General features: G+C 39.4%; 1 protein-coding gene across 4 annotated transcripts in view; it reads right to left on the minus strand.

Annotated features, from left to right (window-relative positions):
* The window catches only part of efl1 (elongation factor like GTPase 1), a 110309-nt gene that overhangs the window by 37029 nt on the left and 50072 nt on the right, over positions 1-23208 (minus strand). For all 4 annotated transcript variants that reach the window (XM_088921850.1, XM_088921851.1, XM_088921849.1 and 1 more), the window contains 2 exons: positions 3550-3681; positions 1792-1939 (listed from right to left, as the gene is read on the minus strand). In XM_088921850.1, the coding sequence (XP_088777976.1) occupies positions 1792-1939; positions 3550-3681 (280 nt within the window). The remainder of the gene's footprint in view (positions 1-1791; positions 1940-3549; positions 3682-23208) is intronic.

Genomic DNA, 23208 nt, shown 5'->3' on the forward strand with positions numbered 1-23208 from the left:
TGGGCTTTTCCATAAATCTACAGTTATGACAAATCCTGCTTGGATTACAAGAATGTCTTCAGACATTTATTTTACAAATCACACCTACACTTAAAAAACGATAGAAAAATGAGCAAGATATATAGTATGTAACTTGCTGAGACGTGAACAAGACAAGGTGCTTTTTTTTAAACAGTTTTTAGTTTTACCTTGAGTAAACAAGGTAGGGGAATGTAGATACTACCAATTAGTGTTCATTTAGTCACATCTTCCGTGAACTCTTATTCAGCAAGCTAATAACACAGTGCTAAAGATTAAATAAAGGCCTGCTGGGCTTATTGGCAAAGAAGAAGCTGCTTCAATTATTTTACATTTCTGTCTGAGGCACAGCTGTTCTTTAATGCCATGGAAGAGAATACTTTTGTTTCATGAACACATATATCAAAAACTGTCATCCAGGAATCACCAAAACTCGAAAACCTTTTAGGCATTTATCAGAAACTCCAACACTCTAGGAAGTCTTGGGGCAATGGGAGTGGGATATGGATTGTGTGCAAGGACAAACTCCTACATTCATTGTATGAACAGAGAATGCTCTGTGTGTGAGTCCGGCTCACTTTCGAATTGCTTCTTCTTAAGAGCGTTGCATGAGAACTGCCAAACGTTTGAAAAAATGAAGCCTGTGACGGGTGCCTTGCCTTTCTTATGACAAATCAAATGCTAGGTGTCAGAAAGTCTTTGGCTCAGACAAATTGTTTATTTTATGTGTAGGCCAATTATAACCTGAGAGGAGACAAGAATCACTGTCTCACTGTGAAATTTATCTTACCTGAATGTTTATTTTTCCTTGCATGACCTTATCAGAGGGGAAACATCAAGACAAGGGTTCCGGTCAATATGAACTGCACATATGATGCACATATTTATCTTATAAGATACCATTGAAGACAAATGAAATGGTTCTCCTTGTGGTCACAAAGATTGAGACCAGCTGGCTAGTGTTTTGGAAATTCAAAACACATGCAAATTTTGTCATTATTATTAATGCTCAGTTCACTATTTGTTCATTGGTCTATTTCTGAAGCTGGTACAGCGACTTTGAAAAAATATGAAGAATGTTTAGAAAACATGCCTTTTCAGGTTTTAATTCATATTTAGTATGATTTGTACAAAGGAGATTTCCAATTATACACAGAGTTGCTTTTATAGCTGGTGAGATACAAATGTATGGCTCGACATGAATATAAAGGTTAGCTGTAATAAGTAGTTGACTTTACTATGAGATAAATCACAGTTTTGAACCTGTTAACATGTTTTGAAGGAAGTGGTGTGATGCGGTTGGCAGCCCTGATGCCCTGATTCCTTCCCAAATGAAAGCAGTGCCCTGGGGGGTTGGCACCCATGGTTCCCAGTGTGCTGTCTACATGGAAAGAGAGGCCTGGGGGGTTGGCAGACCTGCTGCCCTGTGTGCTTCCCAACAGAAAGCAGTGCCCTGGGGGGGAGGTTGGCAGCCCTGCTGTCCTGTGTGCTTCCCAACAGAAAGCAGTGCCCTGGGGGGGAGGTTGGCAGCCCTGCTGTCCTGTGTGCTTCCCAACAGAAAGCAGTGCCCTGGGGGGGAGGTTGGCAGCCCTGCTGTCCTGTGTGCTTCCCAACAGAAAGCAGTGCCCTGGGGGGGTTGGCAGCCCTGATGCCGTGTGTGCTTCCCTAGAGAAAGCAGTGCCCTGGGGGGGTTGGCAGCCCTGATACCCCGTGTGCTTCCCTAGAGAAAGCAGTGCCCTGGGGGGGTTGGCAGCCCTGATGCCCTGTGCTCACCTCTGTCTCAGGTCATCCAAGCAGCGCTGCAGGTGGACCTCTCCTGCCGTCACCAGCACATGCTCCCCAGTCTCCTGGATGAGCACCTCAGCGCAGGGGTCAGCCTGGTTAAGTAGCTTCATTCCACGCACCAGCTTTGGCATCTCACCTGGGCAGTAACAAAAAACCATGCCTGCTGGTTAGTGAAAGTAGTGTATTTAGCTCTTCTGTGTTATTCCTGGTTACACAGAGCCTTAGGCTAAGCAGGGCTTTCATTCCTACTTTTTTGTTTGAAAGCAAATATCCTCTATACAAGCCTTCCTCAACACAGCATCTTTTTCCATGTAATGAGTTCCATGTAACTGGAAATGCAACACATGCAGGTGAACTGGCATGCATTTACCATTTTTAAAAGGTGGTATTGTATTTTTCAATAAAAATAAAGTAGAACAGTGGAACACTACAAACAACTTTAAATATAATTTGAAATTACTGTATAGTTAAGCCCTTTAAAACTGTTAAATGTTTTGATGTTTCCTAGTACAGTATGTCAGTCAGAAATACAACACTAACAATTGAGTTAGTTATTGAATTTAGTCTAAATTCAAATCTGTGCACTGCTTCTACAACACATTTTCTAGTTTTGAAGTAGAAAGGCAAAGCCCTGCTATTTTGAAGTCAAGACTACTAAACCCACCTAGTCGACTAGAGCTATAAGGAAGCAAATTCTGTTGCTGTTGATTCTGAAGTGTTAAACACAGAGGAACAGCCACAAAAACAGAAAATGATCTGTTTGCCATTAAATGCATCCATTCTCATGAGTTTCTTCTGAATAGGAGGCAAACCCAGTGACAGGCGCTGACAGTGAAAAGAGAAGCATTTAGGAAGCCCAATGTTAGGAGAAAGAAAAAACCATCAGAAAAGCCAGCTCCTTCATCAACTCTATGCAGTTTTTCCTATCCACAGTCCTTCTTTGTTGCCTAATAGGCACACTGTATTAACAACGCCATATGAGGAGATGTTACAAAGCTAATGGGGAGCCATTAAGTCACACCATATAATTCTAATCACTTCAACAGACTGCCACAGCTAAGATTAACTTTCCTGCAGTCCGTTTTTGAGTTCAACCTACATATGCCTTGCAGACACTTGTAACGAAACAAAGGAAGAGACCAAAAGGAATTATTTCTTGTTATAAAAGCAAACTCACTTGGGGCTCTGTGAGCCTCAGACACTGCAGGTGCTTGTCTGGAGATTACGGTTTAGAATCTAGGCTCAGTAATGAGATTACGACTACAGCCAGGACTTGCGACCAAGGGCTGCACGCAACAGGCCGCGCACGGTCAGGAGGGGAGGTCCTGAGCTGTTGGCCGGGGAATCCTGGAATTGAGAGGAAGGCGCTATACTGGACAGAATTTATAATTAGGAACAAATAAAGGTTTATTCCATTCTGAAAAGAGAAGAAAAGAAACACAAAATTTCAGCTGTGGAGCCTTCTTCAGGTGCCTCACCCTTCTGCCTACTTGAATTTATAATTAGTTACTCTTCCCCACTACAGCACCCCCTGTGGCTTCCTAGATGGGTGTGCTTGCAGAGCTGTCAGCACAAGCTGCATCGCTCCTTGTAACACTGTTAACACTGGCGTCTAGCACTGTGGGGCCCACAGGGAAAAAGGAGGCACATTGCTTGACAGTGCCCATTCTGTGGCAGTGCCAAATTCCCTTCTGACAGGAGTCCAAAGAGAAAACTTACAAGGTGAATTAATGGGAGGTGCCTTACTTGGATGCTTGGGCTCCACAGCTACACGGACGATGGGCGTGGCCTCGAAATTGAGTGGGGTGAAGGGAGGACAGGCTGGAGAGGTTGATATGGTGGCTGACTTCAATATCCACTCCTCCATCCCTCCAATACCTTAGAGAGAAAGCAGGAGATGAGAGATGGTAAGTTGACCCAACATTTTGAGACCTTTAAAACAGATGCATTAATCTAAATGCACTTAATGTGAAAAAGTTAATGACTTGCTCATTATACTAATGGAAACATTGTGGTTCCATCTGTATAAGAAGCTGGTCTGATTAGCAACTACAGAGCTGGTTGAAGAGCAGATATGTGTATTTTTAAGGTATATCATGTGAAAGAAAATAAACACATAAAGCTTCAATCTTTTAAGTTATTTTTAATGTGCTTTTAAAATTCAGTTTAATAATAGCTTCTTTTTAAAAAAAACAACAACAAAATACTTGTACATATAAGCACAGACTGACATCCTACAGAATCAAACATGTTTCTCTGGGAAAACTGGTAAGTACAAATTGACTTAAGGTCTCTTGTTGTAGCTTGCCCTGGGAATTCTGATGATCAGAGAGGTTTTATTCTTGCTGTTGTTTTTTAAAAAAGCTCTTGGAGAAAGCATGTCCTAAAATAATGATATATACAAAAACTAAAAGAATAAAAAAACTATGATCTTTGAGTCAGTTTAGATTTTTAAATGCACTGAAACTGGCAATTGGGATAAAAAACAGGACTGATGTACTACTCTTTAAATATAAGCAATATTGTGCATGTTATTTCCAGCAGTAGTTGTAATTATAACTGGAAATTACAAACAAAGGAAATAAAAAACTTTTATTTTTCTACAGCAACACAAAATGAAAGGTATAAAAATCATTAGAAATCTATAAAAATAAAGTAAAAAATAAACTGAAATTAGCATGGAAGCTTTTTCTACATTTCAACCCTGTCATCAGTTACAGCAATGGAGCTGACCTTTCATGTGTGGCTCACAGAGATAATTACTTACTGCTTAGGAACATCACTGAAGTGATCACAAGCATTTTAAAGGGCAGTAAGACTACACTTCTAAAATGTGCACAGAATACAAACAGGTGTAACAAAGAAAAGCACAAATCAAAGATAAGAAATTTATCAAAGGCTAATTTTACGTTTTTAAGTCAGAATTTTGAGCAATGTTTTATATTTTTTAGTTTTCAAAACCATATGACAAATTAGCCCCTGGGCTATGGAAAACCTTTAATTAGGAACATCATACACTTTTTTGAACTCTGTATTAAGAGATCAAAAGAACTAGAGGTGGGTATTGGAGTTTCAGCCCTAAGGCTTTCTTTAGGTTTGACTGAAAAATCTTGAGAAACCAGACACCAATGTTTCCAAAAACCTTGCACATTCATTCAACAAGAAAAACAGAAAAAAATGTTCATTTTCCAGCTGTCAATGAACACAGAACCCCTGGGATGAAAATGCATAATGTAATGGACAGATCAGCCTCTGTGTACCGGATACTGCACAGAAGGTGGAGACCACAAACCCACAAAAGCTCTGTGCACAGATAAAAAATGGTCATTTGCACAAAAACCACAAGAGTACAGGTGTCTATCAGTAATGCTCCTTGTCCATGTGGTATGTTACTTCTAGCACACCTCTTAACACCTGGCTATAAGGTGCTTTTGTAACTGCAGTTCCCCAGACTCCAAAGACAAAGACTCCATATACTTCTTCACACTGACATTCCTAGGGTGCCATCCATGAGATTCTTTCCATCTTCCTTCTTTCATTTCTTTTAATGAAGAGAACAAACACACCCTAAACTTCATGCTGAACTGTTCCCTGGGGTAAACCACAACTTTAAAGTGTGTGCAATGTACTTCTTAACAGCAATTAAGCAATCGATTTTAAGGCATATTCACAAACTAACCTCCTAAGGAAAAAAAAACAACAACAAAATCTCCTAAGAAGAGGCTTGCTTTTCAAAATGTTTTCCACACCCATTCATTAATGATACTGTACATAGCTGAGAAGCTTCCTTATTAACATTGGTAGCATCCCTGATTAAAAGAAACATAAAGAACGCAAAGATAAAATACAGAACCTGATTAAGCATGGAAACACTCTTTTCTCTAACACCTCTACTCTGTTTGAAGAGCTTTGCTAAAGTGTATTATCTTGTTCTAACTGTGACCACAATTAGAAGTTATAAGTTCTTGAGAAGTCAAAGAATTCAGTAAAAGCATACACATATATTTCTCTTCTGACACTCCCGTATCTATACAATCTGAATAACATTCATATTGCATAAACATTTAGTGCTCTGCTAATGATTTCTAGAGACTAATTTTTTATACTACATTATACAGTGTTATCAATTATTTAGAAAACACTAATGCATACTAAACCATTATTTTCAAACGCCAGCTATACCAGCTCACACCTGTAGAAGGCTCCACGGCTGAAACGTGTTTTCTTTCTTCTTTTTTTCAGCATGGATTAAACCTATTACTTGTTCCTTTGCAGCCTATGCATGCTGACGCAGCTACCCACCTGAAACAACTATACCAGATGTCCATCTTATGCACATAAATGACATCTGCCAAGCAACTGAAAGCAGAATATTCATAAATATATTTTTTTAAATGTCATGCCATTTTTTAAATGGCCAGCCTGAGCCAGCCCAGGAAATGCAGTATTTCAGCTGGACCATTAGGATTCAACTGCTGAAGCATTCATGTTCTGTCAGGTGGCGAGAAAGATCAGGTTCAAGCTCTTATGCTATTTGTCTAATACACTGTTTTACAGGGACTTACAGTAGATAACAGAGAACTGATTACTTGTGAAAGTGGTGACTATTTTATATTCATGACTCTTTTTGAGTGGAAAATTACACTTTCAGGCAAGATGTTTTATAAATATATTGTTGTTAAACATTAATACAGCTCCTAAAATATCACTGCTGGCACCTTAGATGTATGAATTAGTCTGAATTCTGCAAAAATTTGAGCTCCTTATTCATTTATGACAGTAAACTGCATAGCATTCCATGTGTCTTCATTTTTCTGTAAACTCAGCAATAGGATATCATATTTTCATTTTTTTTTATTTTCACTAACCCAAAAGAGCAAAGCAATAACTCTCCACTGCTCAGAAACCAGCTGCCTCCTGCCTCGGGACTCTCAGTGGGTTTACTCTATTGGATTTGCACTGATCAGTATTCAGATGTGTAAAAGCAAATCAACTGTGCAATTTCTTAAGCACTGTTTTAATGTTAAGGTAAACTCAGCCTGAATCTAAATTTCTATTCCCACATTCAGAGTTGATTTTAAACAAGCTTGTCCTAAAAGGTAAACAAACTGGAAAAAAACATGAATGGTTTCCTTCAAAGGAACAAGTAGAAGTTTATAGCATTTCTATAAATAGCAAAAAGAAAGAAAAACAACTGTGTTAGCTGTGGAGCCTCTTCAGGTTTGTGTGGTTTCCTTTATCGTGATTGATAGGTTGTGGTTTATTGGTCTAGTGCTATGACTCTAGTTTAGGGTGCGAACGTATTCATAATCCTCAACTCAGAGGACTTCTTCAGAACCTAGGCTGAAACATGAATCAAAAGGCACAAGCAGAAACCGTTTGGGCTTCCTACTGCATAACACGCTTCTCCTTTTTCAACACAAGAAATGGCTTAAATAGGGCATGATGTATTTTCCATAAGGTCATGAAAAATCTTGATTCGCCAGACACCTGTTTTTCCTTAAAGGCACTTTCAGCAAGATTGAGATCTGGGGATCATTCTGTTCGGGAAAAGGTGATGGCAGTCTATCTTGTGTTCCTCAAGATAGCCACACCTATGCATTTGAATGGGGCTTCTCACTATTTTCATCTAGTATGTCCATATACAAAATATTGCAAATAAAGGAATATATGGGTATATAATGCAAATTACATTTAGTAAATTCCCAGCTTTTGTGTAAAAATGTGATCTTTTATCAGTATGTCTTATACTGATAAGTATTATACTGACATGCTATAATGTCATTGTGAGGCAGCCCATCAGAAAGTGCCTCATGCTTTAAAGCTCATGTACTGTACATATAATTAATAATAATAATAATTGCTTACACTTATATAGCGCTTTTCTGGACATTCCACTCAAAGCGCTTTACAGGTAATGGGGACTTCCCCTCCACCACCACCAATGTGCAGCATCCACCTGGATGATGCGACGGCAGCCATAGTGTGCCAGAACGCTCACCACACATCAGCTATCAGTGGGAAGGAGAGCAGAGTAATGAAGCCAATTCATAGATGGGGATTATTAGGAGGCCATGATCGGTAAGGGCCAATGGGAAATTTGGCCAGGACGCCGGGGTTACACCCTTACTCTTTTCGAGAAACGCCCTGGGATTTTTAATGACCATCGAGAGTCAGGACCTCAGTTTTATGTCTCATCCGAAGGTCGGCGCCTGTTTACAGTATAGCGTCCCTGTCAGGAGGTTTCCCATCCAGGTACTGACCAGGCTCACACCTGCTTAGCTTCAGTGGGTTGCCAGTTGTGAGTTGCAGGGTGATATGGCTGCTGGCCACTAGACAGTGATAGCACTGCAGAGGTTTTAATATACAAAGGAAAACATGTTTCCTGTGAAAGAAAGTTTCAGCTGATGAAGGCCACTTCTATGGACAGACTGCAGCAGAACTGCATGTTTCACCCATTAATACTTATTCAAGAACAGGAAGTTATACATTAGCACAACAAGGTCTCTGTAGGCATGTATAGTAGCTTAAGTTAGCTGAAGAGAGGAGACTCAGGATGAAGCATGAAGCAGTTTGCAATTACCAATTATCAGAGAGAGAACTTACACTGAAGACCCTTTATGAGTAATTTGCGTTAGATGGCCAGATTTGCCTCTGTTTCTGTTATTTCCAGGCTTGTATATGTCTCCATAAGGGTTTTGTTGGTCCAAAAAGATTTTCTGCCTCTTCCTCAAAATAAATAAATTCCAAGAAGGCACCCACTTCATATCCATTAGATAACAGGTGTGCCATGGGTTATAGCCCAAAAAAAACATGAGACTGTTTATTGTGACCAAACAGTAACGGTACATTACTGCCTCTCTGCTGGCTATTTATGGATTTATTGCTAAAAGAAACTAGGTTGTTGACTTCAGCCTCCTTTCAGTCATATACAAAGAAGAATCAGTATAGAAAGAGCTAAAACTCAAGGAAGGAATGCAACACAAACTGCAGACCAATCTGTGGCTAAAACGTTCAGCAGGAGAAGTGAACTAAAAATGGATGGATCACTAGCTTGTAACCTGCACAATGTTAAAAATTAGATGCTTGTAATTTTGGGATTACCACCTCTGAAGACACTTGTTAGACCACAGAAGAAAGCAACATGCTGACTGATGTACTCAGTCCAATGTTAAGAGCCATAGCCTTTTGTCTGCACACAAAAGTATCAGACTTATCAGAGCTGCACATATTGTTTAAAAGCAAGATTTCAATCTGAAAACATTTTCAAAAAACAACAGATAAAAACTGAGTAATCTAAAGTATACAAATATACATATGCATGTGTATATACAAAGTGCATACATTCAAGTATAAAAGAGCACAAATCAAGCATGCCTTTGGTCAGAAAAATCAGCACTCTCAAAGACAGTATTTAATGGAATATTTTGAACCAAAAAAATCCACATTCCCAAATTATTGTGACATTTAGCCTAATTCTAAGTGCTACCACATGTTTAACATTGGAAATAATGTTTGCTTTAAGTTAAAAAAACAGCAGATGTTTATCAAAACTGCAAAGTAGTGGGAAAGTGTGTCAGTTCTTTTAGCTGCAATAAACCTGCTTCTCTTTCCTGTCTTTGTTGAGGTAATCAAATCTCCTCTTACGACCCTGTATTTTTCAAAGGGATGTTCACAAACTCATTTTTCTACATTAACCAGTTTGTTCTGTTTTATGTCGTACTGTCCTCTGAAGAGTGTGACCAATTGCACTGACCCGTCCAATAAATCCTGAGCAACTGTCAAGACTACAGAAAAGATGAGGGGAAAGAACAGCACAAGACTCGGAGATGAGGCATGGAGCCGACTGGTTTGCAAATTTGCTTGGCTGTGTCAAGGTGGAACTGGTCATTATCCGCTCTTCACTGCCGATACTGGGGACAGCATGTGCTCAGGGCCCCTAGCCAAGGTGTCATCTACCCTTTGATACCTAGATCCCAGGTAAGTCTGGCTTTCTGGCTGTGAGCTTATCGGAGCCATGCTTATTTAAACAGCAGCTCTATAGGCCGTGCAGTACAAACAGCTCAAGCTGACAGGATTGCTTGCCACTCCATTCAATCAGAGACATCAATGAAGCAAAGCAGCCAAATTCAACAGAGGCAACCTTTGTGCGCTCCACCGTGAACTCTCTCAAACTGTACCTGAACACGCCCACTGCCGTGTCCGGCCTCTGCTGCCTTTCCTCATCTGCAGAACTGCCCTTGAACCGAATCAAACTGCTCACAATCCAAAAAAAGCAAGTAAGGAAAAACTCTTTCAATTACTGAGCTGGGGTGGTGACTCAAACATAAATCCTGCCACTCTTAAACTTTTCACCTCACAGACAAACTCCAGCTGCCGGTGTTAACACAGATTTAATTCAAAGAGCAAGGTAAGCCTTTGGTGAAATAATTAAGCTGTAGATGACTTTGTATAATGTATTAAGCCCATCATCTCTTATTCGTAGCAGAATTATCATAATTACCTCCTTTGTCCATGGAGCCAGCCTTACATACTAAAAGGACATAGATTTGTTAATTTAGAGAATTAGCTACCAGTATAGCGGAGGCCTATTGCAAGCAGCAGAACAGAAAAAAAACCCAACAAAAAATGACATGCAAGAGCTCATTTAGCTTTTGAAATATATTCTTGCTAAAATGGTTTCACTATATGTAGGTTTCCCTCAAACCACAGCTAATTTTATTTGAATTAACATTGTAAGAAGTGTTAATTGCCGAAACCTGCTCGTTTCACATCTTTGAACTTCAATGCCCCCAAGCAGATGAATCCACCAACATGCAGCAGCAGCAGCAACTCCTGAGCCAGCGGGGCTGCTTTGACTAAGATGCGGTATGGATGATAAGAGTTTACGGTGATGGACTTCAGAAACACATCAGACAGAATAATGCTTTATTTTTCTCAGCAATACATGCTTATTGTATGGAAATAAATGTATTCTAACATCCTCTGATGCAACGGTTTTTCAGCAATTTTATCCTTTTCACTGTACATGGTTATTTTCATCACTTGTAAACTGATTCACAATAACCTTAAAAAAAACTCCCAAACATTATACACCCATGCTGGCAGGTATGCACGGCTGTTATAAGAGCCATTTGCACAAAAGCAGATGGAAGACATCTACAACAAGCATCAACACCAATCAGCCTTTGTGCCATTTGATTTATCATAATTTCTAAAACTTTAATAAAAGACATATGCTGCTGCAGACATTTAGACTGGATAAAGTCGAGTGCACAAGCACCTTTCTACACTTCCCGTTGTGCCCTAGCCACATTTAACCTGGAATAGGTTGAGATAGGTTGCTAAATGTTGCAAAGTAAGAAATCAGACGAGTCAGGGATTAAGACAGTGGAGAAACATTTATCACTGTCAGGTGCTGTGCGCCTTTTCCCCCCGTTGCCCTCGGAAAGTGGGCAAACCCTTCCGCAGTTTTTCATTCCTCAACGAGATGTTGACAACAACCAAGCATGCTCTTAATTAGCTGAATGAAGGAAAGGCAATCAAGCCAAAGTCAAATCAAACAGCCTCTGCAGGCCAACAAAAAAAAAGCCTCTCCAGCCGGGTGAGAGATCCTTATCCCCTTTATTGAGCAGAGTGTTTCCAAAAGCAAACACATCTACTGGACTGGAAAGGGTCTTCTGTCAGCAGGGACTCACAAGATTAGCAGGATGAAATATACTTTAAACAAACTGAGGTCTTATCTCAGAGGAGCCATCAGTAAATAGCTTTTATAGGACACTCATTATGGTGATAATCTGCTTCAAGGGTTTCTGCCAGGCATGCAGTTGGAAACTTTAGGTTTGCATCTGCAAAAGGCTTTATCTAACTCACAGATGAATTCACCTTTTCTTTAAGAGCTAAAACAGAGATGAGCTTTATCTTTAGAAACAAAGGAAAAATATAATGAAAAGAATGTGCAGATGAATGGAAGAAACACACTACAACTGCACATTGTGTATTTTGCAAACAGGACACATCTATCTCTAAAACAAGTTTATTTGTCTTACTGTTGCTTTTTTTCTATGTGAATGATTACAGGTTTGTGCCCTTTATGTTTCCACACACATACTTGCTACAATAGGTGTTTTCCTTTAGCTGGTGCCTTTAAAGTTGTACAGGACAATGTAAACTTAATAAATAGCTCAGATATGACCATAACAGACTATAGAAATCACTGATGTATTACCCATCCATTTGTTTTAATTTTTAACCAACCTCACATCAGTGTTTCCAAAATTTCACTTAAATGGACGTTTTAACAGTTCCTTATCATTTTAATCAATTTATTAATTTACTGTTAGAAGTTCAATTTACTTAGATGTCAACTGTCAAACATACACAATCATCAAACCCAGATTTAATCACTGTGCTGGTTTATTCGGGCAAAGAGACTTATCACATCTGTTTTATTAATAAATTAACGAGTGGTACAGCAAACATATATTTGAGCTCAAATAACAGATTTTACAAATTAACTTTAAAAATATAAGCGTATACCTCTAAACGCCCATACACTCCTGCATTACTGTGACTAAAATGTAAACAGCACTTTGTGTCTGCTAAGTTTTGTATTTACTGACTGACGCAGCACCAGCTATCCAATGTGCAAGAACTGCACTTGTGAACTTGTTGAAGCCCAAGAGAATGACCACCAATTACAGGTCTCCAAAGTCATCTGAGGACATCTGGAAGGCACAGGAAAAAATTGCCTTCTCAGACAACACATTTCCCCAGTGCTGTGATGCTTGAGGCATCAGCTTAATTATGGTGTGTGCATGCAAATGGCAACTTCAGGCCAGGGCTTTACTAAGTTTTATCATCCTTGTATTTGTGAAAATTCCAATTTGTATGAACCAGCAAAGTAAAGAATATATATTCTCCACTTTTAGCTTTCCAGGAGAATGCTGGTGGTGCCCACAAAAAGAGCTAACAGTGATTCAAGCCCAGAGAAATTTCCACAAAACCACAAATACAGTTGGCTGGAGCACAAGTTATATAAAGAACATTTTTTCCTCTTTGTGTATTTGGCAGCTGGTCCCGCTCTCAGCTGTGGTTCTGGGTAATTTCTCCAAAGCTGGCGCCGTGAACTGCTTTTGTAGCCTAGAACTTGAATAATAAAGCCTGCTAAGTGTTACTAACAGATATGCGTTTGTTTCTCCGATCATGTACAGTAGCTCACAGAGCTCTAAAGAAGATTTGCTTTCAGTCTAGATTCATGTCATATTGTTTCAAAGCAAACAACCAATAAGTACAAAAATATACTGTACATAGTAAAATGTTATTGTATAAGGCAGGAAAAAAACACACAGGGGTTTAACTACTTAAACAATTAGTTACGAGTTTCTTCTCCAGTGAAAATATCATGGTTTGGCCTAAAGGATGCATTTAATTGCAGTGCAAGAAAACAAGGTTCATTCATTTTGCAAACCAATGAAACTTTCAACTCATTGCATGGCATATTCAACTGCGCAGTAATCAAATAATATGGTTTTAAAATAACAATTCCTTGTTCTGCTCATAGCACAGGTGGAGATTTGAAGACATATAAGGATATAATGTGTTTGTCTATTCAGATCTGCTTCTTTAATAATTTACTGTGCATCACTCACTAAATTTGATCTGTAGAGATCCATCTGATAAAACAAATGCAGTGACCTGGACAATATTTTATTCCCAGACACTTAAATGGATTTTTTAATCAATTTATTGATTTTTTTTTAGATTTGCCTGGTGGTGATATTAAAGTGAATACAATTTTTGAATTAAAGGCAATGTTAACCCTGAGGACTTCTCCAAAATTAACAGCAGAACACAAACCACAGGGTTTATAAAAGAAAACTTAGGGGAAATGTATTTAAAACCAGCTGAGACCAGCAGGCTCTTTTCTACACAAAAACAAACATTTTGCTCCATGTCTATTTTCTAGTTCTATTCCATTCCTACATTATGAAGTTTTATTACTGTGAATCAAAGAATGAGGTACAATCACACCACAGACATGTTTTCATTTTGTTGCAATTTATAATAATAATAATAATAATTGCTTATACTTATATAGCACTTTTCTGGACACTCCACTCAAAGCACTTTACAGGTAATGGGGACTCCCCTCCACCACCACCAATGTGCAGCATCCACCTGGATGATGCGACGGCAGCCATAGTGCGCCAGAAAGCTCACCACACATCAGCTATCAGTGGACAGGAGAGCAGAGTAATGAAGCCAATTTTTAGATGGGGATTATTAGGAGGCCATGATTGGTAAGGGCCGATGGGAAATTAGGCCAGGACGCCGGGGTTACACCCTTACTCTTTTAGAGAAACGCCCTGGGATTTTTAATGACCACAGAGAGTCAGGACCTCGGTTTTACGTCTCATCCGAAGGACGGCGCCTGTTTACAGTATAGTGTCACCGTCACTATACTGGGGCATTAAGACCCACATGGACTGCATGGTGAGCGCCCCCTGCTGGCCCCACTAACACCTCTTCCAGCAGCAACCTTAGTTTTTCCCAGGAGGTCTCTCATCCAGGTACTGACCAGGCTCACACCTGCTTAGCTTCAGTGGGTTGCCTGTTGTGAGTTGCAGGGTGATATGGCTGCTGGCAATTGCACTAATTACTTTACAATGTCAGCTTAAGAAATCAGACAAAAAATACTGTAGTATTTTCTCAAATAGAAAAGTATTTATCTCAAAGCCATGCATATATCCATAAAGATCATTATCACTTATAAATTCTGGTCGACCTGAACATCATAAGCCCTTCATATTTCACATCACTTTGGTTACACTGCTCAGGCATGAAGCCTTTGTTAGTCACACTACAGAATCTTTCTGCAGGTGCAGGCGAGCAGGAATTTTTTTTTATCCGATAACCTGAAGGTCTTCCAGTAACAGGGTTGGCTCAGGTACGCTGATATTTCTCTGGTGATGAAAAAGTGTTTGATGTATGTTTTGGGTGAAGGGGGTGGACACATGCAAGTCACAGTACTAGAGAGACAACCTCATTAGAGAGCAATTCCCTCCCATGGTTATGCATTCTTCCATAAGTCCAGTATGGAACAAAGATCCAGACTTGCTCCTATCTTGAAACACTCCACATCCTTAGGTTTGTATAGTCTGTCCAAGGACGACGGAGTAGTTTCCTCCACTTTGTTGTTAAGATTTTTCTGGAATGTGTGCTATTGCATAACATTAATCTCAGACACTTCTGACACATAATTGACAGTGATTATCTGGTTGCCCCAGACTCTGAGACCTCTTTAAAAGTCATGTATTTCACACAGCTTTCACACAATATTTCAGCCTGTGATTTTCAATTTGTTTAGTTTAAACTTGCATGTCCTGATGCAACCCTGATTTACTGCTGTAATAAACCAAAGGCACTGTTCATATGTGTACCCCAGTCCCCAACACAAATGACAAACTATGCAACCTCTGAACAAAACAAGCCCCAAACCTAAGTGTATAAAACTGTACTTTGCTTTACCAAAGACCTTCTCCTGGCCAAAGGAGACAATTGTTAGCTGCAGGTTTCCATCATCCACCCAACCCATAAGGGAAATTAGCCCACCACTCATAGAGGCCCTATCCTGTTCTCAGCAGAAAATGCTCCCATGACCTCCAGCAAAGTATGTGTCAGGAGATCCTAGAATATAACACTGAATTTGCTGGACAATCAATCCATTGGTGGCTCATTCCCATCAGCCAGCTACTCCAACGCAATTGTCAGGTCAGAGAAAGTACTATTCTCCAGCTCATCCAAATGCTAAGTAAGATTCTGCTGCACTCTAGTCATAATGCTTACATATGACAAAGTATTAAGTCATTAGTATGAATAAGACTAAGTCTAAATATTAATTAGGATTGCATCCTTTTTCTGTGGAAGACAAACCTCAAAAAACTCTGAAGCAGTGTCCAACATTTCTTTTATATCAGGGATGACCACCTCACTTTTTTACCCTTAAACCCTAAAACACCCTCCTCTTCTCTACTATTTTGGCTAAATAGAAAAAGTAGCATATAGCCTTTGAGACTTTTATAAAAGTCAGCCTTCTACTAGTGGTCACTAAAGACCTCTATCACTTGTAAATAGACACACCAGGTAACAAATATAGTATAAATTATGGGAAAATAATGCACCTTCTCACATGGATGTGATGAGTGTGTTTGGTATATAAAGGGCGTCAAGGTGTCAGATGGTGCGTGGGTATTTGATAGGAATCTGGGGATATGGCTGAGGAGCTCTCTTTATTGCTTAACCTGCAAAATAAAGCTTTCTGCACTGTCCAGTATCACCTTTCCACATTTCTTACATGTTCATATGCCTCAATCCACTTTATCTAAGGGTGGGGCCTGTCCTTGTGGAGAAGTGAGGTTACACCTCAAGAATATCTTTCTGAAAAACAAAACTGTAGGATGAACTGGGACAGGTCCTGGCAGCAGCTGCTGGTGCGACTGAGGCCAGATGGAAAAAAGGGACCCCACCCTCAGGCCCCAAAATGACTGCTGCTCTAAACCTACAGACCCCAACATGCCTGCCTTCTTGCTCAGGTCAGTACTTGTGGTGGGGCCAGAGTGCCTCAAGAGAGACTGAGGTCTCCAGTCTGGAGAAGGGGAAGAGGGAGAAGAAAGGTCAGAAGTCCAAGTCCCCAGTGTGCCCTGAGCTTGACGAGGCGAGAAAGCCCTGAGAAGGGAAGAGAGCCAAACAGGAAAGCGCCCAAGGTGAAAGGCTGTTGCAGAAGCCCAGTAAATGGGCTTACACATGATGCATGTGCATTTATTGAAAGTGCATATTTTCTTGAATCTTGAATCTTTAAATGGGTGAAACAAGATAAATGTCAGCAAATACTGCAAACAAAAATCCAAATTCAAAAGATGTCGATTGCATAAATATTCACCTTCTTTGCTATGAGGTTTATGTCTTTGACCCCTGTATCCTCCACAGCACCACTGCTTAGAAAATCCTCAAGTCTCACTTGCCCACTTCCACCACACTCCTCTGTGACAAATGAGTTGGTTTCCAACCCTGGTCCAGAGTCGTCACTGTGTCTTCTGGTTGGTCTTTACAGCAGATGAAGTTTTTACCAAAATTGAATTGATTTCATTTATACATTTGAGGATTTTAAAAAAATCTGTTTTAACTGATTTCTAAGTTTCAGAACTACTTTTTATTCAGATATGCTAACGAAACTAACTGAAGCCCTGTAAAAGGAAATAAAAACATCTTCAACCTCTTTGTGTTTCCACTTCTGTCAGTACATCATACATTGATCACCTATTAAGACCTGTTTAGTCTATTATTAGCTAAGTTTAGATCAGGCTGCTTAAGGTTCTTTACACTGAAGTTGTTGCAAACAATATTTTTGAAAAAGGGTATTTTTAAAATTCAGGACAGAGTGCAGAAGCAAGTAAATCATAAGTCTGAACAAGGAAGTACTGCAAATCCATTAAAGTCATCAGTCAGCAATGGAGATTTAGATCTGAGCTTGAACGATAACCAGCACTCACAGTGACCCCCGAGATCAGGGTAAGAGAACACTGACCTCGAAAATCAGCATACATGTCTGCTTGAGACTCACTATGGAGAAACCCATCACAGCGACAGTTCCAACACTTCCTTACTCTACCAGCCTATTCCTGCTCATTAAGCCTTGCCTGCTCTCCAGGACTCTTTGTTCATCAAGAGGAAGACCACCTGTGTCCAGCAGGCAGAGAATCCTCTTCTGAAGAGTCCGCAGGAGGTGATTTCCTAAAGAACGTGAGATCCATTCTGACTGACAGCCCAGGGCATTGTACTAGGTCAATCCCTGTTGTGTCAGCCTCCGTTTTAGGACTGCTGTGGGCTCCTTTTGTGTGTGTGACAACAGGTGTTAGCACAATTCTTGCCATCACTACATGGCTACTTGAAATCTTTGCATAAATATTTTCAACCCAGGAAGGTTAAAAAAACTGTACTTTTTAGCCTGGATGCAGGGCACATCTTTTGCCATATGTCTCATGTGTCTGCAATGCTGATACCACAACTCATGAAAAAAACTGACTGTCAGACTGACTTGCACAGAACAAACATCCAAGATCATGGTCCAATCTGGAGGACTGGAGCCCCCTTCTTCCGAGTGCAACATGACCTGAAGTTCTTTTTCTAGCCCAAACATCCAGTTCATTTCTAATCGTGAAGGCAGCGGCGATCACCACCCTTTCCCACCAGGAAAGCTCGCATCACAGCACATGTTACATGTGGACTTCCATAACCCAAAAGTTCAGTAGAGCAACAGGTCACCATGTATAATAAAAGTGGTGCCTTTCTCACCTTGTTCTGACACCTCTGTGACACTGCTTCAGCAAATGTGACATCAATTTAATCAGAAGTGACGGACATCTGTATGCAAAAAATTTCAGGTTTTCGAGACTCTGTGTAGGCATGCTCCTCCTGCAGAGCACACACTTCTAGGGACTGTAAAGAAAGCTGAAGTGCTAATGCTGAAGCACACCAGCTCAATACACATCTGCACTATGCACTTTTTGCATGGTCTGCCAGGTTTTTTCTCTCTCACAACTACACATTTATTGTCCCACAACATATTTATTGTGCCTGTTGTTATTATTTATTATGTTTGTAATGTATTGTCTACACTGTGTGGTGTTGTCTGTTGTACTGGATATGATCTGAGAGATCAGTGCAAATAAGTGTGAATAATAATTCTAATGTACATGTACATATGGCAATAAACACCTCTGCTCTACTCTCTGTGTCTTTAAAAAAATGTTCTCAATGAAGACTGAGTGTAAAGCTTGGTCTTACGTAGAAGCTGTTTAGAAGGTTAGTGTATTCTAATTAAGAGCAGGATTTAACATTCACATCACTAGTGTAATACTAATAGCCTTACTTGTAAAGATGAAAATAAGCATTTTATCAGTAGAACTGGCTGATAGTAACCTGCCTCTCTTTGGAAATATACACTGTACCCAGCTCATCAGTCACAGTACTTGCTGTGACTGTGTGACTTACACACAGGAGTTTCGAATATTGAGACAGGCTAAATTGGGAGTACTATTTCTTAAGGTTTTTTAAAGCATTCATTTTATGGAAGAGCGGGTGATGTTCAGTAGAATTAATAATTCTTCTTGGTAAAAAATGCCAGCTCCAATTTTAAACCCCGTTTAAGTAAATTTTTGAAATATGTATTTATCCACAATAATCACCAAATATGTATTCATATATAATATTATAAAAAATGAACTGTTTTGTAGCAAAATTAAGCTTCTTTAAATGATAAAGGTTTAAAAAAGTATATTACCACATACATATTCCTTAAAATGATTCTAAAGCAAAACCTCCTTTATATTAAAATACAATCAACGTAGTGTTAAATATAGTACCGACATTAATGTTAATTACAGCTTACAAGGTTTTTAAAGCACAGCTGTAGGGTATAGTAAACCTGAAATGAACCTCAATGTGCTCATTGCTCATATGCTACAAGTATCAGAAGTCTTCAGAACTTGAAATGTTATAATTCACAGAAAGAATGGAAAAAACACCAAAAAAGAACTTAATGAAAGTTCAAAGAATTAGGTAGATGAAAAAATATTTAAAAAACTGCTTTTGACTCTCTTGATTATAGAATCTGCCTAAATTCCTGATTTAGCCAAATTTAGAAAACTATCTGTTCTTTTGGCATGCTGGATGGAAAAAAAAATCGACAGCATATGTCATGCGCCAGCTGTCAAAGTCAAGTACTGCTGAAAGCACAATAAGGCCTTCAAGTAGCAAATTTGCCAAGAATCAATTATTTCTGCAGGAGACTGAAAACTTTTGAGCCCTGGAAGGGGACACAGGGACACCCTGGCACAGCAGCTGTTAATAGAAAGGTAGATGAAAGGATTCTGAGTGGTGTGTTCATTTACACTTTAATCCTTTCTAACAAAAGACTTACTGCACTTTTTTGTTCTAAGAACATTTTAACATTTTATTATTTAATGTTTCTCTATTTGTGTAATTAATACTCTGCTAACACTGTCAGGATTTTCAATCTGACAGCCAGGCAAGAAATTCTATCCAATACAATTGCAAATTTAACAAATGCTATCCATTAGCATTAGCAGTAGCACTGCAACATTATGAAAGAAGAAAACCTAAGTCAAACTCTTTTTCTTTGTTCATACAGTAGAAAGCAACAACTGCACATATATAAGCACCAGTAACAGGATTCACTAAGTTAAAAATGGCTTGGAAAAAATCATCAAAGATGTTTCACAATATAGTCAACCTCATAAGCTGTAATACAGAGTGGCTCAATGGACATCTATATAAACACATACTCAAACTGACCTTCTTTTCTATATTTCAGCTAATATTCCACTTTGCTCTTTTTTCAAAAACATCTGTTTTTGAGTCTTCCTTTCCCAGGACAATGTCCTCATGCCAGGAAAGCACTCTAAGGCTCCAATGTGCAAACTGTGCACATTTTTTATGTCTCCTAAAATCAATAGGGTCTGTCATCAACAAAAAAAAAACAACCAAAAGACAATGTTCGTTCTGTTTCCTAGGTTACCACATCAGAAATATACAACAAATTCATGACACGGCTGCAAGGCCGCAATTACTGCTTAATTATATTTTTTTATATAATTATATCCATATTCTTCCTTCTGATCAGGAAGGTACCACTTAAAGCATTTGCTAAAAAAATACATTCTGACAACTTAGATGCTTTGATGCTTTGATATTTTAGGAACAGAAAAAGAGAGCCAATGTGATTGTGCTTGGCTCAGGTGTTTGTTTATTGAAGCCTTTCCATTTCTAACACACCCTGAGGTCCCCAAAGAACAGGAGCCTACAACACCATCTGGTGAAAGCCAGAAAAACACAAGCCATCTTAACAACTGTATCCCAAACACTAGCATCGAAAGGCAAAGGACAAAAGAAAAAGGGGAGAAAAATACTGTTCAAAATCTGACCTAGGATATACTGTACAGTAATTGTACAGAGAAAATTGAAACCAAATACAACACAACACAACACAACAACGTCATGCTGGCATCTAACAATGCTGTCGGTTTGGTCCAACATCAGCTTACCACGTACTGGGACATAGCAGTAGCACTGAAGTCCACCCTAACTCCTTACTATAAGAGCTGCAGCATATTTTAGAAGGTGCTATTGATATTCCTCTCTGTAAATCTACTGAGGAATTGAGATGGTTTGAAGGACATATTTCTGTGCTAAATGCCTGAGTCTGGGTTGCCAAAGGGTTAAGTGGAAACCTCAAAGAGAAATACCAGTTGTATTTACAAAAACATGTCTGTGGTCCCCTTGCATGTGTGTGCAGGCCATATAGAACCCACAGCCAAAGGGCTCTGACTGGAAGAGGAAGAGCGTAGACTCAGCCGCAGAAGAAAGCCTGCAGACAGTACTGCCATTGTGCCGAGCAGTGACAAGGAACCTCCGTTTTGTGTGTGGACCAGGCTCTGTGCACAGAAGCCACCCAGCAGCGGGGCTCTGATATAATTTCTCTCCAGCCAAATGGAGCCTGTGAAGACAAATTCTGCTAACTAATCCAAAGAGCTCTCCATTTCCACGGTATCAAGTACAAGCAATAAGCAACACAGCCCAGGATGCTCTCCACAGACTTGACTCAGAGCATTCTACCCAGATCTGTCAGTGGCTCTGCTTCTGTCCTTCATCTAGCAAACTGAACACCATTGGTAACATCCATATGCAGAATCTCATTAGCAGAAAGTTGCAGGCAGGGTGCCTTCTACTCTCATAAACTGCCGCATTTAACAAAGTCAAGGCACAATTTCCGGACGCCTGCCCCTAACTTAAAGATAATGTTTTAGTGCTCGCAGGAACCTACAGGTGCTTCCTAAAACCTCTTACAGTGAAAGTTATTCAAAAGTCTCTGGTGGAAGCTTTCAGCTTCAGAAAGATGAATACAAGCCTAAAAGGATTTCAGAAAAATATTCCTTTGATTTTTAGCACAAATTTCCTAACAAACTGCTTAGCCCAAATACAAAAAAGCTTTGATTACTTTAAAAAAAACAACTAAATGGTCTTTTAAAATCTGTTTGGAAAAGTGAATTAGTTTCCGGCTTGAAGAGGGCAAATCCGTGGATTTTGATGATTTAAGTAGTTTCTTAACTGATCCCACATGTCTTGAGTTTTAAAAATACATAAATAAAATGTACTTCAAAAAGTTTAGAACGGCTGGAGAGCGTAAATCAGATAAATTTGTCCATTTATACTTGACACAAAAAATGACTGTTGGCATGGTAAAAAAACAAGATCTGGCAATGAAATTTTATGGTTATTCGTTTATGACATGACAGAAAATCCTACTAATCCACTGCTTCCAAAATAGGTTGTTTTTCATAAGTTTTTCTTAATTGCTTCGGAAATAGGTGTTTTGTGAGGTGCAACACGACATCACTTCTCTGATTTCATGAAAGGCTGCTATAAATGTGGTCAATAAGCCGCATGAGAGAGACAGCGACATAGCATATTCAAGTAAACCTTTAAATAGAAAGATTTACTTTAAAGATTAAGACAGTTTGTAAAAACGGCAGCCCGTGTTTTAAGTTAACTAGAAAGTGAAGTCTTGGCACTTACAGGTATTTGGGTAACAGACAAGCCGGCTTGGTTCCCTGTCTAGTTGGCATCGAGACGACAGCAGGTGTTTCATGATGCCAGGCCGGAAAAAGCTGGAAAACATTTGTGACCTGATCAAAGAAAACGTTTTTTCTCCCCTTCTTCCAAGAGGATGCATTTTTTATTAGCTAGTAATTTAGGTGGGCAGCACAGTGGTGTTTTAACACAGCTTCTTCATAGCTCCTGCGTTCTGGGTTTCATTCCGGACTGTGGTGCCTTCTGGGTGAAGTTTGCATGACCCTCCTGGTCTGCTTGGGTTTTGGCAGGTACAAGTTTCTTCCCATGGTCCAAACACAGGTTGTCCACACAAACCAGTGATTCTGAATGTGTGTGTGTGTGTGTGTGTGTGTGTGTGTGTGTGTGTGTCCTGCTATAGACTGGCAACTTGTCCAGGGTGTACTCCTGCCTTGTGCCTGAAAGTCTACTGTAACCCTCTAAGAAGTTACTGAAAATGGTGGATGAATTAAAGTAATTTGGGCTTATATTTAAAACTTACCAGAAAATAATTAATTCAAATTTATATTGAATTGCATCTAAGCAAGTCACACATACTCAAAAAATACTCATATTATATGGAATAACACAGAAACTACATATTAATCCTGTGACTTGTTTCTAATGTGTTGCTAATTATGCAATATAAAAAACACACAGCACAACAGACTGTAAATTCCCTCTGTGTCCCCGTGATTTTCTAAACACTGGTTACTG

Source organism: Atractosteus spatula, chromosome 7, assembly GCF_055471065.1.
Source record: "Atractosteus spatula isolate fAtrSpa1 chromosome 7, fAtrSpa1.hap1, whole genome shotgun sequence".
Lineage (NCBI taxonomy): Eukaryota > Metazoa > Chordata > Actinopteri > Semionotiformes > Lepisosteidae > Atractosteus > Atractosteus spatula.